The sequence below is a fragment of the Psammomys obesus genome, unplaced genomic scaffold, assembly GCF_907164565.1.
Source record: "Psammomys obesus unplaced genomic scaffold, mPsaObe1.curated_primary_1811, whole genome shotgun sequence".
NCBI classification, from domain to species: Eukaryota; Metazoa; Chordata; class Mammalia; order Rodentia; family Muridae; genus Psammomys; species Psammomys obesus.
This window is the reverse complement of record NW_026586173.1, coordinates 8,739,561-8,764,275: the sequence shown is the minus strand read 5'-3', so window position 1 is coordinate 8,764,275 and position 24,715 is coordinate 8,739,561. Positions and strand designations below refer to the sequence as shown.

Below are 24,715 nucleotides of genomic sequence, written 5' to 3'. Positions count from 1 at the left end.
ACAGATGTATCCCATAGCAGTTCAGTGTCCAAGTGGGTTCCATAGTAATAGGAACAGGGACTGTCTCTGACATGAACTGATTGGCCTGCTCTTTAATTATCATCCCCTGATGGGGAGCAGCATTACCAGGCCACAGAAGAAGACAATGCAGCCACTCCTGATAAGACCTAATTGACTAGGATCAGAAGGAAGGAAAAGAAGACCTCCCCTATCAGTGGACTTGGGGAGGGGCATGCATGCAGAGGGTGGAGGAAGGGAGGGGTTGGGAGGGGAGGAGGGAGGGAACTAGAGGGGGGATACAAAGTGAATAAAGTGTAATTAATAAAGAATTTTTAAAAATTAATAAAAATAAACTAGGTAAATGGCTCAGTTGGTTGAGTATTTGTGTACAGTGAGCAAAGACTTGGGTTGGGGCCTCAATAACACATAAACTGGATGTGTCAATACTCGCTTATAATCCTAGTCCTTGAGAGGTGGAGGCAGGAGGATTAAAGGTTCAAAGTCAGGTGCTGAGAGCCAGACGAGGAAAAGGAACCGCAGAACAAGAAGTGGAAAAATTAAAAAAAAAAAAAAAACAGTATAATAGATCAAATGCAAATGTGCCAGTAATGAGTATGAACAAACTATATTACTCATTTGCAAAAAAAAAAAAAAAAAAAAAAAGAGTGCTTGTTGTTGATGGTTGGAACAGTCATGGTTCACTATCAACCTGACAGGCTCTAAAATCACCTGGGAGATGGGCCATTAGGCCTATGAAGGATTATCTAGGTTACATTAGCTGAAGGAGGAAGATCCAATTGAATTGTGAACAGGACCATTCCCTGGGTCAAGGATCCTGGGGGGAGGATAAAATGCAGAAAGCAAGCTAGGTATTAGCATGCAAACGTTTGTCTCTCTCTGTTTCCTGGTAGATGTGATGTGAGCTGCTGTTTCAAGCTCCTACTGCTTTGACTTCCCCAACATGGCGGGCTGTATCTTGAACTGTATGCTAAAATAAGCAATCCCTTCTCCCTTAAACTGCTACTGTTCTAATATTTTATCACAGCAACAGAAAAGAAAGAGAAAAAAAAAAACACCCTAAGAGAGTGGTGTTTGGAGACAGGGTCTCATGTCATCCAGGCTGATTTCAAACTAACTATATAGCTGAGGGTGATCTTGAACTGTTGAGCCTTCTACCTTCACCACTCCCAACTCAACAACAAATCTGATTGTGTGCAGCATATTTTTCTTGGAAGTACCTTAAGTATATGGATGCATCTGAAAGTAAAAGAATGGAAGAGCAGACAGTAATTGTCAACCAAAGAAAGCTGAGATGTTCACAGAAAGTAAAGCTAGTAAAGATCTAGTGTGGTCTCTGCCTGATATTAGAGCCGTCGGTGTTATTTCCAGGCCACCATCTAGAACATAACCAAACAATCAAGATTAAAACTGGGCCCTATTTATCTTCATACCTCACCGTTTCAGGCAAGCCACAGGTGCGCAGGATAGATTCACTCCTCAGTGTAACACAGTACAAGAAGCAGAGCAAAATTAAAAGGACACTTACCGTTTTTACATAAGCCATATATTTTTTATCCATATAGTAGGAACCATATTCATTCTCGATTTGCACAGCAATGATAGGGCCTCCTCTTTTGTACTGAGGGTCAAGGAGATGAGAATGTGAGAGTGAGATACTGGTGAGAAATAATTGGATTTTCTGAATACTGGGCACGCATATAAAAACAGCACACTCAACACAGAATGAACCACAGTCCCTGCCATTTCTCTCACTCAACATCAGTGGCTCTGTGTGAGAAGCCACTTAAGCTTCCAAACTAGTTCCTGTAAAAACACTCCCTAATTAATTACCATTGACGAAAAATTTAGTGTGGTAATCATGAAGCCCCCAGCTTCCAAAATCACCCTCCTCATCTCTCAGGAGCTTTGCATTTAGAGGCATCACCACCTTCAACCGCTTCATCCTTCTTGTTGTCATTTAAGACACTCTAAAAGCCCTATGTTAAAATTAACTTCCCTGGACCATCAGCCTCTCTAGTTACCACCATCTTGCCTTCTTTACCTTCATAGCCAAACTCTAGAATATTTCTTCAAACTTTGTTCAGGAACATGTGAAACAACCACAAAGTGTCTTTCCTGGCATGTTGGAGTAGGGTAGGGGGATAGCATAAGGAATTCAACTCCATGCCCTCAATGCAGGCAGCAACATAGAAGCATCCTGGACCTATGACTGAAGAATTTGCACAACTGGACCATGTAAATCTATGACTGAAGTATTTGAACAGCCAAACCTGACCTTAGTGACTGACAGGAAATTTGAGACAGAGTTGAAACAGGAAGATACCGAGCAAGCAGCAAACACTTGGTCCCTAAGTTATATAACACAGGAGTAAAAAGGACACAGGTGTGTTTTAACTTTTTAAACTACATGCCCCTCGATAATGAATACTGAAGGACACTCAAATCCAGCTTCTTCCTTTCGCTCTTTATCTCTCCAATGAAGAATACAGCAAAACTGAAGGAAGATCCAAGCTGTTAGGAATGATCTGAGGAAAAAGGGCTGGAACGCCATGCTGATTTATGAGATGCTAAGGATTGAACCCAAAGTTTTTGTGGTAGGCAAGCATTATACTGACTGAGCTACATTCCTAACCTTAAGTTCTATTTGTGTCCTACGCATATACTAGCAACCAGCTACTTGTTATTGGTACAGTGAAGGAGAAGAGTGTGTCCCAGGATCTTAATGGTACTTAATTAAAATAAGTAGCCACGTGTGGCTATGGCCATCATGTCTCTGAAAAGGACCATCTCCCCTTTCTCCAAAGTGTGTCCCTTGTTTGTGTCCTTTGGTCACTTACGTGTTTTAATAGCTTCCCTGAGTAATTATAGTCTATTCCCAACAAGTGCGACCATGTGAAGCATTCTTCTAGACATAAGCCAGTTTTGGCATTGCCTCCATTCAACATATACTAATCTATAATTATCACTGTAAGGCTAAGTTGGGCAAGTACTGATTTACTAATGCAAAGCTTGATGCCTAATAAATATCATTATATATTTGTTGCTTTCCACTCATTTTCAACCTAGCATAGGTGTTCTTCAACCTAATGTGCAGTTCTGTCCCAACTAAAGGCAATCTAAGTTGAAAATATTATTTGAGGGGGCTGGAGAGATGGCTCAGAAATTAAGAGGACTGGGTACTCTTTCTGAAGACTTGGGTTCAGTTCCCAGAAACCCATGGTATCTCACAACTCTTTGCAACTCCAGTTCATATATATATGTGTGTGTGTGTGTGTGTGTGTGTGTGTGTGTGTGTGTATACATGCATATATATGCAAAACATGAATAAGATAAAAATAAATGCTAAAAAAAATAAAATTAGGGCTGGTAAGATGATTCTTCAGGCAAAAGAACTTACCACAAAGCCTGGTGACCTGAGTTTCATCTCACAAGATAGAGAGAGAAAGAGAAAGAGAGAGAGAGAAAGAGAGAGAAACAGGCAGACAGTTTTGTCTGAACTGAAAGACTATGACCTCCATACAGGAGCTCTCCTGGAGCACTGTTTGTGACATGCTGGCATGGAGCCACCTGTGAGTGCTTGGAGAATAATCATTAACTCTAATGTCTGTAATCTTGAGCACAAGCTAATAACCAGCAAAGCAAAGCAAAGACACACAGAATGTTCTTCCAAGTGTCCTGATAGTGGGAGGCCAGATCCAAGTTGAGCAGTTGGTGTAGAAGGGGAAAAGGAGAATAATTGAATCCAGATCCTGGTTTCTCATGGAGACAAGATCTCAGTATGTAGCCCAAGCTGGATCCTTCTACCTCTCCTGCCAGAGGCTGAGATTACAGCATGCACAATCAGAGCAATCAAAGCTGGACGCTTTCTTAGAGAAGAAACTAGAATTCTCAGATACCAAACAGGAGCCAACATATGTCCCCTGCTTCTCAGAGTGCAGAAAGTGGCCAGTACTATCCAGGAAATCTATCTGGAAACCACTCCCCTTAGCTGTGGAGATGAGGATTAGGTTTTTACCTGGTATTGTCCTATCCTGGAAATCAGACGGTCAAAATACCGATTCATCGCTCTGGTGAATCCCTTGTAAGTTGTCCGAAGCTTCATTTTTGGATCCCTGAGTAACCAGCTGTGATTTAAAAGGTGAGATTCAGACTCAGGATGGAAAACAGTGATAAGAAATGTTCCAGGAAAGTAGTCTAAAATACAGCCCACATTTAGACAGCCATGCAGAACAGTGAGATGTGAGTGTGTGGTTCAGTTTCTTCAAGAAAGAACAATATGTGCCAATTAAAAATACCTCGGCACGCCAAAACATGGATGGGGGTGGGGGAGCTTTGTAACTATGATCCAAAACAGAGTTCTCCAAACTACAGCCTAAAAGCCAATTCAATACCTGCTATGTATTGAATAGTTTTGTTGGCACGGCTATACCTAGTTGTTTGCCTATTTTCACTGCAATTTTCAGCCTAACTACAGAGGCTGCATGTGGCTCAGGAAGCCTAGAATATTTGCTATCTAGACTTTATTTGCATCAAATATTGCTTTCTGAGCACTGACTGGCCTAGTGCTCACTATGTGGCCCAGGATGGCCTCAAATTTGTGACAATGCTCCCACCTCTGCTGGGATTACTATCTGGCCTGATACGGGAAAAGTGTATCAACATCTATTCTAGAATGAGGCAGTTATAAAGCTGTTTAGGAGTGCTTGTGTTTGTGTATATGAGAGATGGAAAGACCAGCTCTACCGGAAAATGCTCAGCTAGGAAAAGGAAAGCCACACTCGGCAGATGGCCTGCAACTTTGAAAGTATTAACTAAGAGAAAAAAGCCGGACTCAAAAGGCACTCTTCCATCTCCATCACCCACCATCAATGAATAAAACAGATTTTTGAATGTGTAGAGAGATAAAACCCTGTGAGTGTGCTTCTCAGGCAGGGACCTCAGACCACATCTCACCTGGGCAAGCCTCCAAGGTCTATGTCACTGCCAATGTAGGGGCCTGGACACAGAATGACCCAGAGTCCCACCTCTGAAGCCATGGTGATAAAAGCTCTGGGAAAAAAAAAACAAAAACAAAAAAAAAACAAAAAACAGTCACAGTAACATCACTCCCAAAGCAGGGCTTGGCATGACAGCTCTTGCTTTTTCTTTCTCATGCTCTTTCTTCCTCTTGTGCACTCAGTACCCAAAGGGACAGTGACTTAGAAGATAGCATTGAAGATTTAAGACCCTGAATTCCTTCTATTATTATATATTGGATGAGAAATATATGCCAGTCAGGAAGGTCCTATTTAAAGACAAATAAATCTTTACTTTTAAAAGGGTGTGAGGCTTAAATGTTACAGCATCTAACATCTTCTTGACTGATGTGCACTGTCCTTTCCCATCTCTGACTTTACCTCTGCTGCGCATAGCCCCATCCCATTCATCCCTGCCCAAACTCAAAACTTGACGCCACTTCAGCATGACCATTGTCTTTCCTGACTTGTCCCTGGCTGCGTCTGTAGAGCCTCAATGTATTTGTCTTCCTCTCCACAGCTTCCCTAAGATAATGGTGATAGTCCAGAAGTCACTAATTTAAAAAAAAAAAAAACAATTATTTTACTTCTATCATGTTGTAGAAACTATAAACTATAGTTCAGAAATCTACTATGTAACTGAGAGAGCAGGTTTTTTTGTGGTAGATTCACACTGTAGAATGCTGGCTAAAACAAGGTCTAGACACAGCAGGCTAGGACCCATGTGATATATTACATACACTAAGAGCTCAAAGAGGTTTCAAAGCAGGTAAAAAAGTTATTAAGGCTTTTGACTGGCTACGAAAGTGGGATTAGAGGCCAGGGCTTGGTAGCATACACTTTTAATTCAAGAGTTCAGGGAACAAAGGCAAGCAGACTTCTGGGAGTGTGTGGCCAGTCTGATCTACCTAGAGAATCCCAGGCCAGTTAGAGTTATATGGTGAGACGCTATCTCGAAACAAAAACAACAAAACAACAATAACAAAAAATCAGAGCTTTACACCCATTCCTTCATCTAATCCCCCAGGTATGTCCCTATCTGAATTTCAGAATCAAGCAAAGTTTAAACACTTACATGAGGTCCATGTTTTCAATGAAATGAAACTTGCCCACTTCTGGTTCATGGAGGTTCCAAGGAATATGCCTATTATGGAAAAAAAAAAAAGAAGAAGAAGAAGAAAGAAGTAAAAAACCTCCCCCATCATGTGCTCCTTCTATACTGACTCCTTAATTTTTAACGGAGAAGCAAGCTTCTCTCTACTGGGAGAAAACCCGACGTTTCAACAGTGACGCCTCCTGTGTGATCACAAGCATTCCAAGCACTGTTTTCTTTTGTTCTGTGACAGGGTCTCAATATGTATCCCAGATGGCCTCAAAGGTGTAATCCTCCCGACTCAGCCTCCTGAGTGTTAGGCTCACAGGTGTCCGTCACTGCTCTCAGCTTTGCTTTTGGGGGTTGACTCTTCCTGCCTTTGAACTGGAAATTCATCATCAGACATCCTGTTCTTCAGCCTCCAGACTCCTCGTTGCCCAGAGTTCCCATCCTTCTAACTGCTGTATTAGGGACTTCTCAACCCCCATAACTTCATGAACAATTATTTATAATCACTCTGCCTGCTGATTGTTCTTTCCTGGAGATACTTGACTGTCACAGAGGATACAGACAACCACAGCCTACCAGGAGCCGGTCCTCACAAAGGGAGGACAACACTCATTACTCAAGAATGCTCAAGCTTCAGCTCATGAGTTGTGAGATTCAGTGCAGATTATCATGGTGTCTTAAAAACTCTGCAATAGGGAAAGGCATGTGGGGTGGTGTCCCCACATTTTCATGACGTTTACCTTCTCCTGAAGCCTAGATGCTCACTGTGAAGAGCTGAGGAACATTTTGCTTCCTACTGGGGAGGAAGACAGTGACATGCACTCACAGCATGTTCTCAACAAAAGCTCAGGGAGATTGTCTCACCAAATCCTAACCAGAGTCAAAAACACAAAAAGCAAGCAAACAGACAAACAAAAAATTCCACGTCCTGCCTACTCTCTGTAACTGGCCCTCAGACCTTAGCACAACTGATTCCATGATGGAAATACCATTCAGGCTGTAAAACTCAGGACATAGACAGCACCACTTGCCCAAACTAAAACAAAGGTGGTGCCTGAGCCATCAAAGTCCATATAGAACTGGGAAAGTCTCAAAATGTGCTAACCTTGCTTATCAGCTTCTGTAGTTTCCACTTCTGTCTAACCTTCTCAAGTATGTCAATCCAGGACATGATTTTTGTGCTTAAGAGCTCAACCTCAGAAAGGCACGGTGCTACACTGGGATCCTGATCACCAGTGTACTTGCTGCCGACTAATAAACATTCTGTTGGCTTCAACTCATGTCCAAATAGTCTTCTCTGGAGAATACCCCCACAACGCTCTCTGCTTTCACGTGGAAGATAAAATAATTCAAATCTATTTCATGGTATCAAATAGGTACTCAAGACATCCTAAACATAATACATACCTTTTCGGTTAGTTGCTATTTTTGTGGTGGTTGTTGGTGGTGTTTTTTGGTTGCTGTTTGGTTGGGTGGGTGGATGGGGGTGTTTGTTTGTTTGTTTGTTTGTTTGTTTGTTTTAGACAAAGCTAATATAATCTAGGCTAGCTTCAATTTTCTATGTAACTGGGGCTGGCCTTAAACAATCTTCCTGCCTCCACTTCCTAAATGTTGAAACTACAGGCCTATGCTACAAACCTCCTGTGATGACTAATCGTGGTTGTCAATTTGATTACAGCTGGAATTAACTAAAACTCAAGCAGCTGGCCATGCCTATAAAGGATTCTCTTAAGCGGATCATTTGACTTAGGAAAACCTCAAACATGGATCAACTGAAGACAGAAGACTCATCCTAAATCTGCATTGTTTGAGGACAGAAGATCCGCTCTAAAATATGGGCCACAATTTCTAGCAGCAGGCAACAAACAGTGACATGAAAGAAGAAAGCTTTTGGTTTTGCCGGCTTGACCTAACTCTTCCTGGCAAGTTTATCTTCACTGGTAGAACCTGCTTCTTCCGGGATTCCAAAGGAGACTGAAGACCAGCAGCCCTCTAGGACTTCCCTGGAACTCCAGCCTCAGACTGGAGCTGCTGAGACACCCAGTCTCTGAAGTGACCTACTTCCAGATCCTTGGATTTTTCCATAAGGAGGTAGCCATTGATGGGCTACTCAGACTACAGTAAGCCACTCTAATAAATCTCATATATAAATATATATGAACAGATATTTCCGATCCTTTAGTGAACTCTGACTAATAACTTGGCTAACAAACACCTTTGTCTTTTTTTTTTTTTCTTTTTCCAGGACAGGGTTTCCCTGTGTAGCCCTGGCTGTCTGGGACTTGCTTTGTAGACCAGGCTGGCCTCGAACTCACAGAGATCTGCCTGCCTCTGCCTTCCCAAGTGCTGGGTTTACAGGCATGTGCCACCACAACCTGAGTACCTTTCTTAATAATAATATAAAAGACTGTTCAAATGAAGTCTCAGCTAGGATGCCACTGAAAATTTTTGAAACAAGAACCAGAGGCAAAGACTCACGTGGTAAGGGTGTTGAAGCCACAGGCCTGCATCTTCCTCAAGCTGGTTCTCCAGGACTGCCTAGGGACCCGGAAGTAGTCCATAGTGCCAGATAAGATCCGGAATGGAGAACCTTCAAGTGTGAATTGTGAGCCCTCGACTTTCAGACCTATCCTTCGAGTCATCATCAACAAGGGAGTCAAGTGACTTTGATTAAGCCTGCAAGACAAAAAGGTATATGATTTCTAGCCTAGGGTATAAAGCCCACCCTATTTCTAAAGAAAAGATAAGAAAGGAGGACAGGACAGCAGAGGAGAGGAAGGCAAAGAAGGGAAGCGAGAGGAGGAGAAAGGAGCTAGGGACATGGCTCAATGTGTAAAGCATGAGCAGATACCCAGAATCCAGGTAAAGGCCAGACATGTCAGATGTAATAGTGAATGTACCAAGTCCCAGCACCCTTAGAGGGAAATGGGAGAATCCATGGAAGCGAGACTGAATAGGAGAGACCCTGTCTCAAACAAGGTGGAGGTCAAAGGATAATATCTGAAGTTATCCTCTGACTTCCACACACATCATGGCACATGCACACAAACATGCACATACCACACCATATCCATGTGTGCACACGAGCCTGTCCTTTGAGGGCTGTAGATATACCATTATTGGAACCTCTGCAGTGGCCTGAAATGTACCTTGGTAACTGGTCATGGCTGAGCAGAGCCATCGCAGATAAGGCTGAAGACAGACACACAATCCATGCAGGTCTTCCCAGGATGCTCCACATGCTAAATGGGACAGGAGAGAGGAGTCAGAAACAGGAGGTAGAGGGAGGAAGCAGCTAGGAGCTGAAAGAGGCCTTCCTTGAAGAAGGGTGGGAAGGGGGAGGGTGGCCTGTTGGGAAGACAGAATTTGTGTGTGGGATTTGCACTAGCTGGAGCCATGACAGCATCCTGAAGCCATGGCTGCTGACTGGAGGAAGAGTAGCTCCGCGGCAATAGCTTGCTACATAGCTGGAAGTCAAGTGATGGTTTTAATCCAGTGGAGAGTAACCTCTGAGAAGCTTTCCACAGAGATTCAGCTGCTGAGGGATCGCTCCTAATGCTGTGCTGCTTAGCAGAGGTCCTCATGGAGGGGATCAATTCTTTGTCTCCTACTCAATTTTTCATTCGCCTGCTACTGTTGCGGATCAACCCATCATTGCCAAAATACATCTTATAGTCCTTATGGTCCGTTGATGCCTTTATCCCACTCATTCTGGGCAAATGCATCAAAAACTGGTGAGTCCAGCCAGGGTGGACTGAACATTCAGACTGAACAGCACAGTCTGAATGCTGCTTTTCCAGGATGTGGGTGACCCCTGCACCCAGAGCAATGCCTGGGCTCAACAAAGTTTTCTAATTAAAACACTTGATGTTTTAGTTAGATAAATTTAACCACAATTTAATTAACACGAACTTAATTTTATTCCTATTACTAAATCGAAGCAAAATGATGTTTCAAATCACACACACACACACACACACACACACACACACACACACACCTGCCCTAATCACTCTTCTACATTCAGATCAACACCACCACTATTGCAGGTACTTCCGAGCAATTGCTAAGTTGCTACCAGTAGTAAAACGCCTATGTCTAGGCAGAGCTGAGAATGGGTAAAACTTTACGAAGTCACAGGAAAATGTAAAAGTAACCAAAAATCAAACAAAACAAAGACTGTGGAGAAGTGCTGCCAGAAGATTGGGTAGGAACAAAGGATAGAAAATGCTCTGGCAAACTTTCCAGGGAGATCAGCCACAAAGCAAAACTTCAAGAGAATCTGAAGGAGAGCCCGAAGTGCAGTCTTCAGTACCAGCCAGTTTCACTGGAAAGTCCCGGCAAGAAGCGTGCAGCCAGCCTGTGGAGGCCGAGGACTGCAAGAGTCCACAGCATGCGGAGCAGTCTGTGTGTTGCTGAGCCTCCCACAGCCCAGAGAACACGCGTCCGCGGACAGGAGGCCGCTCATCCGGCCGACCCAAGCCCTGAGCCTTAGCGGTCGCAGAGGCTACCGGTGCCAAGCCGTTCTCCCAGAGCCTGTCCCCAAAGCATCGCCCGCATTGCCACGGTAGCTCTGCTCAGGCAGGTAACCACAAGCCAGTACTCGGCCCCCTGCCCCGCACACGCCACGCGCTTGGTACACCCGCTCTCCCTCGAAGACCTGCACTGCATCAAGGACCTCGGGGAGGAGATGCTGGTGCCTTACTGGACTGTTCCTTTCTAGAAGCTGGTCACTGTTAGCCAGCAGCCACAGCACCGCGAGTCTTTCCCGACTACTGCCGTTTGCAGCTCTGTGTCCACACGCAGGGCGGGTTGAGCCCAGGTGCCCAGACACCAGTGGTCAAAGCCCTTCTCTCGGCTTGTGTGTGCAGGACCTCGCGGGTGGAGGGAAGCTCTGTTTCAAATGCTGCCAGCGTTATTTTTACTCTCAAGGCTCAAGAAAGTGAAACGCCTCTCTATTGCAGACTTACCTGGAAAAAAGCAGGGTAGCCTGTGGGCTCAATCCTCCACCTGGCTAGCTTCCCACAGAGGCGGGCAGTGCCCTCATTATTGACCTCTCCTGGGTCAGACTGAATTTTCCAGGCCACCTCCTCCTTGCCCTCTAACCGTGGCTCTTATTACACTTTCCTCCGATTTCGTGACTAAACAGTTGAAAGTTTGACTTTGGATGAAGCACTGAGATTAATGATTTTTTTTCCCCCAAATTGCCATCCCTAACCGAAAACTTGAACATTTAAAAACTTTTCTTTTCACTACTCCTGTGCTTTTCCTGAAGTGTATCAGAATAAAACCTCCTTGGGAAATCGACTCAACTAGTGGACTTTTAAACATTCTGTCATTTTCTTCATTTACAAGTGTGATTTTTTTTTATTTTTTATTTTTTAGTGTTTTTTTTTTTTTTTTTCAAGTCAGGGTTTCTTTAGCCCTGGTTGTCCTGGAACTAGCTCTGGCCTCAAACTCACAGAGACCTGCCTGCCTCCCGAGTGCTGGGATTAAAGGTGTGGGTTACCACCGCCTGGCTTAACTCATTATTTCCCCATAACTGTCCTGCTTGCCATCACGTATCACTTAAATTCTGTACTTCCACGTTTACTGGTAATCTCACCTTTTTTCACCTTACTGAGGTGGTCAACAAAGGACTCCGTGCTCTGCTGTCACACCCTGAACATACACAGACTAGGCTACTGTCTCAGACTCTTCCAGAAGATTGTCTCCCTCTCTTGCCTGGAGTCACCCATGGTGATATCTCTGACCCTTGACAAAAACCCTTTTATGTCAAGCACCTTCTTGCCCTGCTCCTTTATCATGGAACCTCCGCCTCACCAGCATCAGACATCCCACGCCAAGACGCATGACCTTGAACACTACTTCCCAGACACAGCAGTTTTTTCTCTCCAACTCTTCCAAACCTGTTTTTCATCATCCTCTGAGTTTCCAGTCTCCTCTCATTTCCTTTCTTTACAACACTCATTTTATAATATTAACTAACCCATATCTTTGTTGTTTCGTTGTTGTCATTTCCTGAATTATTAAATATAGCCCTGAATGGCCTCCAAGTTCTGGGATCACAGACAAATGCCAGTATGCACAGCTTCACATTGCTTTTACATTTGAATATTTGCAGACCTGGAAACATGATTATTTGCATTGGCAAACTGATTGAAAGACACTATTAGAATTACAAATACTTTTACTTAGAAATGTTGCTGAGCCGTGTGTTAAGCATACCTAAAACTCAGCGCTTGGGAAGCTGAAGTAGGAGATACGTGTGAGTTAAAGACTAGTCTGAGCTACAGAGTGAGCTCAAGGACAGCCTGGTTTACAACATGAGATCCAGCCTCAAGAGTAGCAAAGCAAATGAATAATAAAATACTGCTGAAATGCTGATAAACATTTAAATGCCAACTGTAGTGAAGTAATTTGCATATTTTATTAGCCATTTATATTTTCTATTTAGTTTTTTTAAATTATTTTCAGTATCCCTCATTCCCCACTTGACTTTCCTTCCTCTCTCCCAGATAGTCTGTATAATGTCTGTATTGTATATCCATTAACTTGGAGATGTTTATACAGCCATCTTTAGTATTTACAGAGTAATATTGGCTATAGATCCTGTTATAGCTTAGCTATTTATTTTGACAGAAATTCTGTAGATACCTAGGCCCCTAAAGCCTGCTTGCTTCTAATATTTCAAGAGCTTTTCATTTGGATCTTTGATCTGTAAAGAATGTATTTTAATACAAATTTGCAAAGTGGCTAACTTACTTTTTTAATCTTCAAGTGACTAGCATATTACTCTAAAATTTAATTCTTTCCTCATTTTGAAAAGAATTCTTTATCATCTACTAATATCCTAACTTACCAACTCTGTTTGGTTTTGGATTATTCTATTCCATTGCTCTTTGTATGCTGGATCAACTACATAGCGAGAACCTAGTGCTTGTCAGACACAGTTTCAAACTCATATGTTTAATCATGTATCATCAAAATAACATTGCTTCTTGGTGCTCTTGTAAAGTTTATGAAGAGCCTACTATTCTAAGCACTGTTCTAGATGTTGGTAAGGCAACAGTGTTCCCACACTGTTCACAAAAAGCTGCCAAAGATCTGTGCTTATGGAGTTTCCATTCTAGTGTAGTAAAAACATGACAAAGAGGACAACATTAAAATTCATACCATGTTACCAGGTAACAGGGAAACACAAAACAGGAAGGCTGGGAGAGAAGAAAGAGGGAGGAGGGAGAATGATGATGTCAAAATAAGACAGCATTTTAGGAAGGGGGTCAAGAAGGGTCTCTCAAAAGAGACATGTACAAGCCTTAAGAACTAAAGAAGTAATGGGGCACGGTGACACATGCCTGTAATTCCAGCACTTAGGGAGGCAGAGGCAGACAGATAGCTGTAAGTTCAAGGCTTACAGAACAGCCAAGGCTATCCAGAGAAACCCTGTCTTGAAAAAAACAAAAACAAAAAGAAGCAAAGAAGAGAAGAAGAAGAAGAAGAAGAAGAAGAAGAAGAAGAAGAAGAAGAAGAAGAAGAAGAAGAAGAAGAATCATTTTCATACACAATAGAAAACCACCTCAGAGGAAACTGCAAAAACAAGGGCCCAGAGGTGCCTTTGTTGAGCTAGATACTTTGTTGTTCAACATTTTGAACGCTTTGATGAGCTGGAGAAAGCTACAGAGGCATGAAGAAACCTTAGGAAACTGCAGGCTGGTAGATCACAGAAGTTAATGAGGAGGTTAAATCATGCAAAGCCCAGGAGATCAAAGGGAGGACTTTAATTTTTACTCTGGGCTGGGACAAGCATTGGAGTGTTTGATCCGAAGAATAACATGGTCTGAATTGCGTATTAACATAGTCTAAACTGCCAGGGGCAAAGTTAGAAGGAAGCAAGATTTTCTGGCAATGAAGTGAAGTGAGAATTCACGATGGGTTGGACCAGTGTGGGAGGAGCGTACATGCCAAATACATAGACCCACTGGATTTACTGATTGGTTGGATGTGACTGGGAAGTTAAAGGATGACTCCAAGGTTTTTGGTCTTTGGTTCCCCTCCTCCCGTGGGAAAAGTGGAAAGATTGAGCCATCATTGATTAAGTAGGAAAGGTTGACAGAACTTAGTTTTCTTATGTGAAGTTGAACGTGTCTATAAGACTTACAAGAACAGCTGTGTGTGGTGGGGGCAGAGCTGACTTGTACTTGTAAGTTCTGAGCACAAAAGAGGTATTGATAAATGTAAAGCCGTATTCAAAGATTTTTTTTTCCCCAACGGTAAGTGAAGGTAGAGGGGACTCACGTTTCCAGGACTGAGGCCTGGCATACTAAATTAATAAAGAAAAGGCAGCACGGACTGTGTGTGCTTGATCATGCTCAGTACTTGGGAGGCTGCAACAGGAGAATCAATCTCTAAAGATATGCGAGCAATCTGAGCTACATAATGAGACCCTGTCTCAACCCTCTTCCCTCCCCCCCCCCAAAAAAAAATCCCAAAGAACAAAAGAACAACAAAAAACAAAAACAAACAAAAACCAGCAACAGAAGCTGAGAATCAAGAACCTCAGAAAGGAAAGTAATCAATCAGGTGAGGATGATGTCCTCAAAGCCACCTGGGGTGGGGGACATTTAGGGTCAGCAACAGAGGATGTAGGGAGGGCAGGGCATTCATGCTCTGGGTCCTGGAGACAATCCCTAGCTATAAAAGGGAGGGAGGACAGAGTTTAAAATAGAAAGTGGGGATCGAGTACATTACTATCCATGAGTCAGCTAAGAACTGATTGTTGAATTTAGCTGCCTGGACACTTTAAAGAAAGTTTAATGAAGATGAGGAAGAAACCCTGAATTAGGTCCCAGAAAGATCAGGAGTCGGGGGAGGGGCAGGAGCAGGTCAATTTAGAGAGCATATCCTTTAAAGGAGCTTTGCTGTAAAGGGAAGGAAAACTGGGCTGAGCTTTTTGTAGCAACTGGTGCTCTGAGGAGTAATCAGCCTGTGGGGACCAGCTGGAGTGGAGAGGGTGAGTGCTGAGGAAAGAGGACACAGCATTCTGCAGCAAGCTAAAGCACACAGGTACCTTCCACGTTGACAGAATGAAAAAAGATTACATTTATTTGTTCTAGTTAGGATTGCAATCCCAAGAAAAGAGATGCAAGCAACCACACAGACAGTCTGTTTCACAAAGCAACAGCTACATTTATAGCTTAAAATCACAGGGGAAGGGTACAGCTCAGCATAGCTCCCCGCCCAGAATTAGGGAAGTCCTTGGTAAACACTGTAGGAGTTCAATCCATTGTCTTTGCCTTTTGCAATGGGGATTTTAGCCAGAGTCCTCCCTCTAGATTAGTTTCTTTAAGTGTACAGATTGTAGTAGGTTTATCCTATACTATATGTCTTTATGAGTGTGTATATACCGTGTGTGTCTTTCTGCTTCTGGGACAGCTCACTCAGGATGATCTTTCCAGGTCCCACCATTTACCTGCAAATTTTATGATTTCCTTGTTTTTCATTGCTGAGTAATATTCCATTGTGTAGATGTACCACAATTTCTGTATCCATTCTTCAGTTGAGGGGCATCTGGGTTGTTTCCAGCTTCTGGCTATTACAAATAAAGCTGCTACAAACATGGTTGATCAAATGTCCTTATTGTGTACTTGCGCCCCTTTTGGGTATATGCCTAGGAGTGGTATGGCTGGATCTTGAGGAAGCACTATTCCTAGTTGTCTGAGAAAGCGCCAGGTAGATTTCCAGAGTGGTTGTACAAGTTTACATTCCCACCAGCAGTGGAGGAGGGTTCCCCTTTCCAGCATGTGTTGTCACTTGAGTTTTTTATCTTGGCCATTCTGATGGGTGTAAGGTGAAATCTCAGGGTCATTTTGATTTGCATTTCCCTGATGGCTAATGATGTTGAACATCATCATCAGAAGAAGAAAACAGGAAACAAGTTAGGAGCCTCCCACAGAGAGCCTCTGAAAGGCTCTGCCCTGCAGACTATCAAAGCAGATGTTGAGACTCATGGCCAAACTTTGTGCAGAATACAGGGAATCTTATGAAAGTAGTTGGAAATAGTAAGATCTGGAGAAGACAGGAGGTCCACAAGAGAGCAACAGAACCAAAAAATTTGAACACTGGGGTCTTTCCTGAGACTCATACTCCAACCAAGGACCATGCATGGAGATAACCTATAACCCCTGCACAGATCTAGCCCATGGCAGCTCAGTGTCCAAGTGGGTGCCTTAGTAATGGGAACAGGGACTGCTTCTGACATCAACTGATTGGCCTGCTCTTTGATCACCTCCCCCTGAGGGGGGAGCAGCATTACCAGGCCACAGAGGAAGACAATGCAGCCACTCCTGATGAGACCTAACAGACTAGGATCAGAAAGAAGAAAAAGAAACCCTCCCCTACCAGTGGACTTGGGGAGGGGCATGCGTGGAGAAGGGGGAGGAAGGGAAAGATTGGGAGGGGAGAAGGGAGGGAACTAGAGGGGGGATACAAAGTAAATAAAGTGTAATTAAAAATAAAATTAAAATTAAAAAAGAGTTCAATCCAAACATAAACAAGTAAACAAAACTACCCAAACACAAATGAGTTAGAAATATCACTTAGTAGTCATGAATTGGGACTAGCAAAATTAAGTTGTTCCTTAAAAGGAATGAAAGGGCTGGTGACACAGGCCTGTAATCCCAGCACTCTGAGAGGCAGAGGCAGCCTCTGTGAATTCCAGGCCAGCCTGGTCTATAAAGCGACTTCCAGAACAGCTCGGGCTATTACGCAGATAGACCCTGTTCTGCATGTGTATGCATGTGCTCATGCATACAGCAGGCAAGAATAACTTCAGAGCGAGTAAACTTTAAGCAACAGATTTCCACCTTAACCATACAAGTCTCTGTCATGGGCTCAGTATTCTTTTAGTTCATCTTTACTTAGCTTTATCGGGCTTGTTTAATTTTGATACCAAGACTGTTCTAGCCACATACGGTAAATGGTCTGACATTTGCTTTTTATTATAAGAGTTTGGAGAGGTGTGTTTTTCTGTTGTTGGTGGTTGGGAATGTTTGTTTTCAGGTTTGCTGTTGTTCTCTGAGACCAGGTCTCATGTAATTCATGTTGGCCTCAAAATTTTTACATAGCCAAGGCTGGCCTTGAGCTCCTGATCCCCTTGCCAATATATTCCAAGTGCTTGTATTATAGGTGTGTGTTACCACAGGTGGCTAATATTTCAATCTTAATTTCAATATAATCTTAAATTATATTGACATCTCAAATATAGTTGGAGCAACTTTATTTTCCTTCACAGTACTCAATTTTCTCATTCTTGCATTGAATTTAGGAATTTATGTCATTTTATGTTTCACTTTATTTACCTTACTGTTTGAAATTGCTATTTTTAATTTTAATGATCATTTATTTTACAGGTTCTTTCAACTATACTTTTATGATATTTATTGTACTAATATACTAAGTAATTTTCTAGGTTTGTATTTATTGTTTTTTTTTTTTACTATTTGAATGAACAGGTTTTTTTTTCCTTGTGCTAGTATAGGCATGCTTAAATTATTTCCATTTTTTTCTATTTCTAAACACATGTAATTGGAAGCTTTGTATTTCTGACTATGTTTTAGCTCATATAAATGTTGGTATGTGGATACTGCAGTTTAACCTTGAATATTTCTGGATATTTATTTTTTTATTCAGTACATAAATTATTTATGTGTATCACTGATTATAAATATATCCACATAAAGACTGGGAGTGTAGCTCAAGGGTAGAATACTTGCCCATACACAATGCCCCAGCTGCGGGGAAGGAGGAAGGAATCCGTGTTTTTTTCTGAGCTTTTTGAAACTCAGTAAACCCATCTACAAGGAAATTTTATAGCCGTTTCTGGGAAGCATCATGAACAAGATAGTTCAAGAAGCCAAAATGGCCAATGTCTTAAATCTAGCATAAGTGTAGACAAAAAAGCCAGAAACAAAAGCAAACATTCCAGCACTTTAACAGTCAGACCCTGAGCTGTGCACAGTAGTTATGCCTGTAATCTCAGCACTTGGGGAGACTGAGTCAGTGGGAAAGGAGGGTGGGAAGGTTGCAGAAACACAGAGAAACAGAGACAGAGAAACAGAAACAGAGAAACAGGGTTTCAATATGTGGCCCAGACTAGTCTGGAACTCACTTTGTACACCAGAGTGGCCTTGAACTCACAGAGATCCACTCTGCCTCTGCCCCAGTGTGCTGGGATTAAAGGCATGGGCCACCACTCCTAGCATACCAAGCCATCTTGCAAGCATATTTTGCAGTATTGTAATCAGAATTTTAGGGCAAAAGGGCAAAGGCCCTTGTTGTGGCCATCCTGACTAGCTCAGCTCAGCTGCTGTTCTGACCTCTTTTTTTTTTTTAATGCTAATTAAAAAGACAAGTAATGATGAAAAACATATAGAAGAGATTTAGTCAGCACATCAGGAAGAGGAACAAACAAAGGGGTCCTGTGATCCCTACTCAAACTTTCGGCTACTAAGGCTTCATGTTTAAGCAGCGGAAGTAAGGAGGCAAGGGCTAAGAGGTGTGTGTGACTGAGCAGTCCTGATGGAGCTGTAGTTCCCAATGCTACATCTCAGCGCTGGTCAAGCAAGACAATCAAGAAGTTATTATTGTTGGGGTGGGGAGTGAGAAAGAAGTCACACAATGTTCACAGAAAATGACTACTTATGTTTCAGGGTACAGCCTCTTACTAGTGGATAATTGCCATCAACCAGAGGAAGGTCTGCCTGCAAGCCTCTGCTGCTGGACCCTGACTACAGGCTTAGAACTACACGCTTTTCTGTGCCTTCAGCCTTAAAGGAGCATGAAATAAGGTCTCGAAATATAGCTCAATAGTTAAGAGTTCCTGTTGCTGTTGCAGAGGATCTGAGTTTAGTTCCCAGCACCCACATCAGGCAGCTCACAACTGCCTATAATTCCAGCTTCAAGAAATCTGATATTCTCTGCTGTTCTCCACAGGTACCTGCACGTATATAGCTCATGTGCGCGCGTGCGCACACACCGGTTAATGATACTGTGAAATAGATTAGATGGATACCCCATGAGTGGTTAAAATGCCTGTTCCGAAACAAGTAAGGGTCCAACCCAAAGCAAAGACCAACACACAGTATGAAAATCTCAGTGTTAATCACCTATGGGGCCACGGAAAGAATTAATTTTTAAAACAAAAATTAGAAAAAGCAATTTCTAAATGCTTGTTATGGAATACAAATCACGTAACTACTCACACTTCCTACATAGTGTTTTCCCAAATGATAACTAACATCTTGTGAAACCAGAGTGCAATATTTTAGCCAAGAGACTTACCTTAACAAAATGAAGGTACAGAGAAATCTTATGACAAGCACTCCTCATAATGCATGTTTATGATCACACTATGTCTCGCCCTTTGCTCTCTTTCTAGCCTTAGGCAACCACTGATCTGTTTCTGTAATATAATATTTTGTCACTTCAAGAGCATTCTATATGTACGCCAAGGAAAAAAGAAAAGGGGTTGTACATTGTTTTGAGTGTACTGAAAATGCTGAATATGGTGGCATACCTTGAGAGGTACCAGCGCTTGAGAGGTAGAAGCAGGAGGATCAAAAGTTCAAGGCCAGCCTTGGTTACCTTTGACACCATCTCAAAGGAAAAAAGAAAAATGTCCACACTGACACTTTATTTAGGGCCTGCTCTTTGTAACATAGCTGAAGCCATTTTGTATTCAGTATCCTTTTTTGTTTATAAGGTGAAATTAAGTTCAAAAATTTTACCGTACTTCCTAGTAGTAGTTATTCATAGCTGACACTAACAGACCCGGCCAGAGGGTCAAGTTAACCTTATCTTTTACTATGATTCAATGGTGTCGTAACTCACGCTCTGTTATCTTAATGCTTGGCTACATGCACTGTATGTTATCTCTACACTTGACTGTACTCTGCTTATACCTGGGAAGTCTCTCACCACCACCTTACTAACCTCACTTGGGACCAATCAGCTTGCAGTTAGCTGATAAATACTTCGTCTAGTTAGCCAAAACAAACTTAAGATGTATTACTGTCCCAGTCTTCTGTACTTGGTTTTCGTATAAAAAGGCTACCCTAAAAGCAGACTGGATCACAGTTATGCTCATGAGTCCTTTCTGTTGCCCAGATCATCATCAGCTTGGAACAGGCCTTCAATAAACCATCCATGTCTAACTGAGACCAGAGTGATTTGTGCAACTATTCTTAAGCTTCAATTCTGAACTGGTATACATGATAATCTTTAAACTGGACAAACTGTAATTTACTAGCTTTCTTTAACCATGTGTAAAACCTCAACTACTGACACATTGAGATAACAGCTAATCTTTACATAGAAAAATAATTTAACTCAAATCAGTCATAATTTCTGACCAGCAAATTACATAATAACCTTTCCACCCTTTGTGATTTTAAGCTTTACATATGTCTATCATTGTAAGCATAAAGTTATTGTGTAATTCAAATGTTGATTTCCATACCCTCCATACCTGGTTAGAATCTTTGTTCTGAGAATCTTCTATCTCAAAATTGTGTAACATTGTTCCCCAATTGTTCCCTGGTATGCCAATAAAGCAGTTTGTAGCCAGTCACTGAACAGGGGAGAGAATAGGGCTGGACTTCCTGCCAGGCAGAGGTGGAATCAGAGAAGGAAGCAGAGGTTTCAGCCACTGGAGAGGTCCAGGAGACATCAGATAGAGGAGCTAAAGCAGAAAAGCTACATACTGCAAGTGCACCTGGGATGTATGCTGGGAGGAAGCCAGATCAGCGTAGAAGGTTAAGAATAGAGTAATAATTGTTCAGTTATTGTGTTGTGACACTTATTATTATACAAATATAGGAGTCTCAAATATTTGTGATAGCTGGATTAAGAGAGAAACTGAGAAACAGTTTTTACAAAATTAAACTGTGTTATATATAAAATAAACTGTGTTTATTAAATTTTAATAAAATTAAACTGTGTTATAAAAGCACAGTTTTTATAAAATTAACATTAACACATCACCATAAAAGTAAAACAAGGAGCAGGTTTGCAAGGTGGTTTTAAATTGTGTTTTCCTAGGTTATAATCCTAATTAATCCCAAATAAATGTATTTTTTATTCAGAACTGGGTTCATTTTTTTTTTCGGTGAGTACATTAAACTATATAGTATGACAAATTTCACTTACTCTGTTTTTTACTATTTACTTTTCATTTTTTAAACTCGTATTGATTCTCTGTGAGTTTCACATCATGCACCCTAATCCCACTCATCTCTCCATCCCCTCATATCCACCCTCTGCTCTTGCAACCTCCCTCCCAAAATAAAAACATAAATAAATAGATAAATAGATAAATAAATAAATAAATAAATAAATAAATAAATAAATAAATAAATGAAACAGAGCATAGAAACCATCTTGTTGTGGAAGCTGCAATGTGTCACAGTGTACCCTCTGTCCACATATGGTTTGAGGTCTCCAGCTTCTGTGACACCACCAATACTGTCTCCTCATTGGGACTCCTATTATGTCCTATTGTTGCCCTGTGTCATGAGCCTGTAGCTTTGGATAGCAGGACTGGCCCTTTCATGTGTCCCAACAGTTCACAAATGATGTAGATAGTGGCATGGGCCAGCCCAAAGCCTGGGTGTTAGCTGAGTTTGTCAGCCAAATGCCTCTCCTTTATCCGCAATGCTGGAGTTCTCCAGCACTGCTCAGGCTAGGCCACCCAATGCCGCCATCGGCAGGAGGCAGGGTCGGTTCTCACACTGTCATGCCGTCGGGGCAGATCACTGGCACCCAGTCAAGGCACGGGGCCCATTCCCCCAAGTGCTGCAGCCTACAACGTGCCGAGCCAGCTTTCCCACTCTCACACCTCTGGGGCTGGCTTACCCCTGCTTTTGCCATCAGGGCCGGCTCCACCCAGGCAAGGTGCAGGGCCCGCTCTCTCACCAGTGAGAAGCAAGACTAGCTCTCCCAATATTGGGGGGTGGGAGGAGGGGCAGAAGCTCTCCAGATTACAGCAGGTGGACAGACGTGAGGGCGTGGAGGGCATCACCCAAGTACTCACACCTGGCAGAGGAGTGGTGGGGCTAGCTCTCCCTTCGCTCTCACCCAACGGCTTACCTGCGCCCCTCCGCTAGGGCCAGCTCTACTGTGCCGCCCTCATGAGTTATAGGGCCTGCTCTCCCTGATTCTGCTGGTGGTCAGAGGTAGGACCAGCTGGTGGCGTGAGGGGCGGGACCACCTCTGCACATCCCCTTAGACATCCACGTGGCCCTAGGGCCACATCCCTACCTAGACCAGAGACATCCCCACTTAGTCTAGTGATAATAGGAGCCATGGGCTATCAACATGGACCCCCGCTGCAGCATGGCCACGGAGGCCAGACATGGCCCTCAGTGGCAGCAAGGGCAGGGACTTCGCCATGGCCTCAGGTGGTGCGGCTGGCTACTCATAATAGGTTATTCCTCTCCACCCTCACATCTCCAGTTCCAGCTCTTAACAAGGTTCACACTGTTCCACTTCTTTCTCTCCTATCTATCCACCACACACTGGCACATTATAGTGGCTCCTGCTGGAGTTGAGCCACGCTGCTGGCGTGCCTCTGGGTGACCTTCTCTGTCAGTGCTGCATGCTATGGCAGCAGGTGGGCCTCGAGGTAGCTAAAGCCCACCCATGTGGTATGGCTGGTCTGGTCTGTGGACTTCTTCCTCCTTCCGCACCACGAGGCGTGGCAGCAGGAGGGCCTTTGTAGGTCTGCAGTCCGCCAGAGCTATGAAACAGCCGGCAGATATCTGGGAATCTCCCCGAATCTGTGCCCCATGGCATGGCAGTGGGCGGGTCTCTGGATGTCTTCCCACACTGCTATTGGGTGACAGCAGGCAGGGCTCTGTGTATCTACTGCCTGTCTGTGGGATGCAGAGGAGGAAAGGTCGGTAGGCATCTTTCCCAGTCCATGCAATGTAGCACGAAAGTCAGCAGGTCTCCGATGTCTTCTGACTTGACTTTTAACCTCCAATGCTGTCATCACAGCTTTGGGATACTGTGATGACCTCTTTGTCATTGACCTCAGCACAGCAGCCAGAGGTCCCAGCCCAAGGCAAGTCAGGCATTTTTCTATTCTGTTTTAGAGTTTTGGTGAACCCCAGGGCTTGTGCCTGGTAGACATGTGTTCTACCTTTAATTAAAATTCCAAGCCTGGGAAGCAAGATAGTGGGCCCCGGAATGAAACTATGTGTGCCTAGAGACAGACTTTAGAGACAGTTTCTCTTCACAATATCGTTTTTCAAATCACTTGATAAGGATCATGGTGGAGGCAGTAAAATGGGTGATATCAAACAGAACTGTCTGGAAGCACTTATTTCCAATCCAAAATGGAGCTTTATCTATTGCTTGTCGTAAATCTACATATTCTCTTCCAGATAACTACACTGGCAAAGTACAGCTCACTTTGACATCCGACCAGCAGGACAATAGTGTGCTACCACCCTTCTGTGGACATCCCCTATGAACACACCAAAACTATCCCTCAGCCAGATCTTTTGCATAATAATGAAGAAACACACGAGCAAGTGCTAAACTCCAAATTAGAAAAAAAAATAAAAAAGCAAACAATTTGAGCAGGGACCCATAATAGAACAGCTCAGCAAGGTGTTCTTCACTACAAAGCATCACTGGTACCTGCTCGGACAGTATCACAGACGTCGTAAGAAACTGAATCCTCTGAAAGACAGGTGGCTGCTCTTGATTCCACGAGCATCAAGGACATTTTGCTTTGTGTCTTATTTGCCAGTTGAGAAATTGTACATGGTGTATTCATTAAAATGTTATGTGGGAAAATAATAAATACTGTTTCATAAACAAATTTTCAGGCTTGGCAAATTTATTGTTTTATTGATCCATCCATAGGGAGGGGGTTCTGGCTCCCCTCCCCCTCCCTAAAGCCCTTCCCAAACTTTTACATTCTATCTACTGTCTCCTTGTTAGGTAGATCAGTGAGATGTCAGCAGGCTTACAGGTCACTGAGGATAGTTTTCCCATCCTGATAATTAACTGTTTCCAAAGGCAGAAACTAAAACTGGAGAACTTTGATTACTGGTGCCAAGTGTGGGATCTGAGGGTATCTCTGACCTTGGGTAGAGACATGACGTCCTAAACTATCCAGATACAGGCCCCAGTCTGATTCTGCCCTCGGAAAAATCAATACATAGGAGTTCAAACAGTGTTTTGACAGCTGTGGGTAATTACTAGGAAACACAGGTGTAAGTGTTGTCAAAGTGACTGCAGAGCAGAAGAGAGATGGGAATGAAGCCTACACAGCCTTACTAAAAACTGAATGAACCTGCACCAGGTGGTGGTGTGCCTTTAATCCTGTATTTGGGAGGCAGAGGCCGGCAGATCTCTGTGGCTTCCAGGCCAAACTGGTCTACAAAGCAAGCTCCATGCTACATAGTGAGAGCCTGTCTCAAAAGCAACACAAAACAAAACAACAGCAAAAGTCAACAATCACTATCTGAAAGTATTTAACTGAAAACATTTACATACAGAATTTGAA

The 24,715-nt window shown here is 43.0% G+C and overlaps 1 protein-coding gene and 1 pseudogene across 5 annotated transcripts in view; one reads left to right on the top strand and one right to left on the bottom strand.

Moving 5' to 3' along the window:
* The window catches only part of LOC129672096 (beta-galactosidase-1-like protein 2), a 32,769-nt gene extending 20,747 nt beyond the window's left edge, over positions 1 to 12,022 (bottom strand). The window contains exons 1-7 of one of the 5 annotated variants that reach the window (XM_055601350.1): positions 11,962 to 12,022; positions 9,288 to 9,380; positions 8,617 to 8,814; positions 6,112 to 6,180; positions 4,975 to 5,070; positions 4,037 to 4,145; positions 1,547 to 1,639 (exon numbers count right to left, since the gene is read on the bottom strand). In XM_055601350.1, coding sequence (XP_055457325.1) covers positions 1,547 to 1,639; positions 4,037 to 4,145; positions 4,975 to 5,070; positions 6,112 to 6,180; positions 8,617 to 8,814; positions 9,288 to 9,379 — 657 coding nt within the window. In that variant the 5' untranslated portion in view covers position 9,380; positions 11,962 to 12,022. Of the gene's footprint in view, positions 1 to 1,546; positions 1,640 to 4,036; positions 4,146 to 4,974; positions 5,071 to 6,111; positions 6,181 to 8,616; positions 8,815 to 9,287; positions 9,381 to 10,816; positions 11,031 to 11,108; positions 11,148 to 11,961 lie in introns of those variants that run through there. The other 4 variants (XM_055601351.1, XM_055601348.1, XM_055601349.1 and 1 more) reach the window with 4 other exon arrangements.
* An 11,445-nt stretch (positions 12,023 to 23,467) lies between these two features.
* Positions 23,468 to 24,003, top strand: LOC129672051 (39S ribosomal protein L42, mitochondrial-like; annotated as a pseudogene).
* Positions 24,004 to 24,715: the final 712 nt, after the last annotated feature.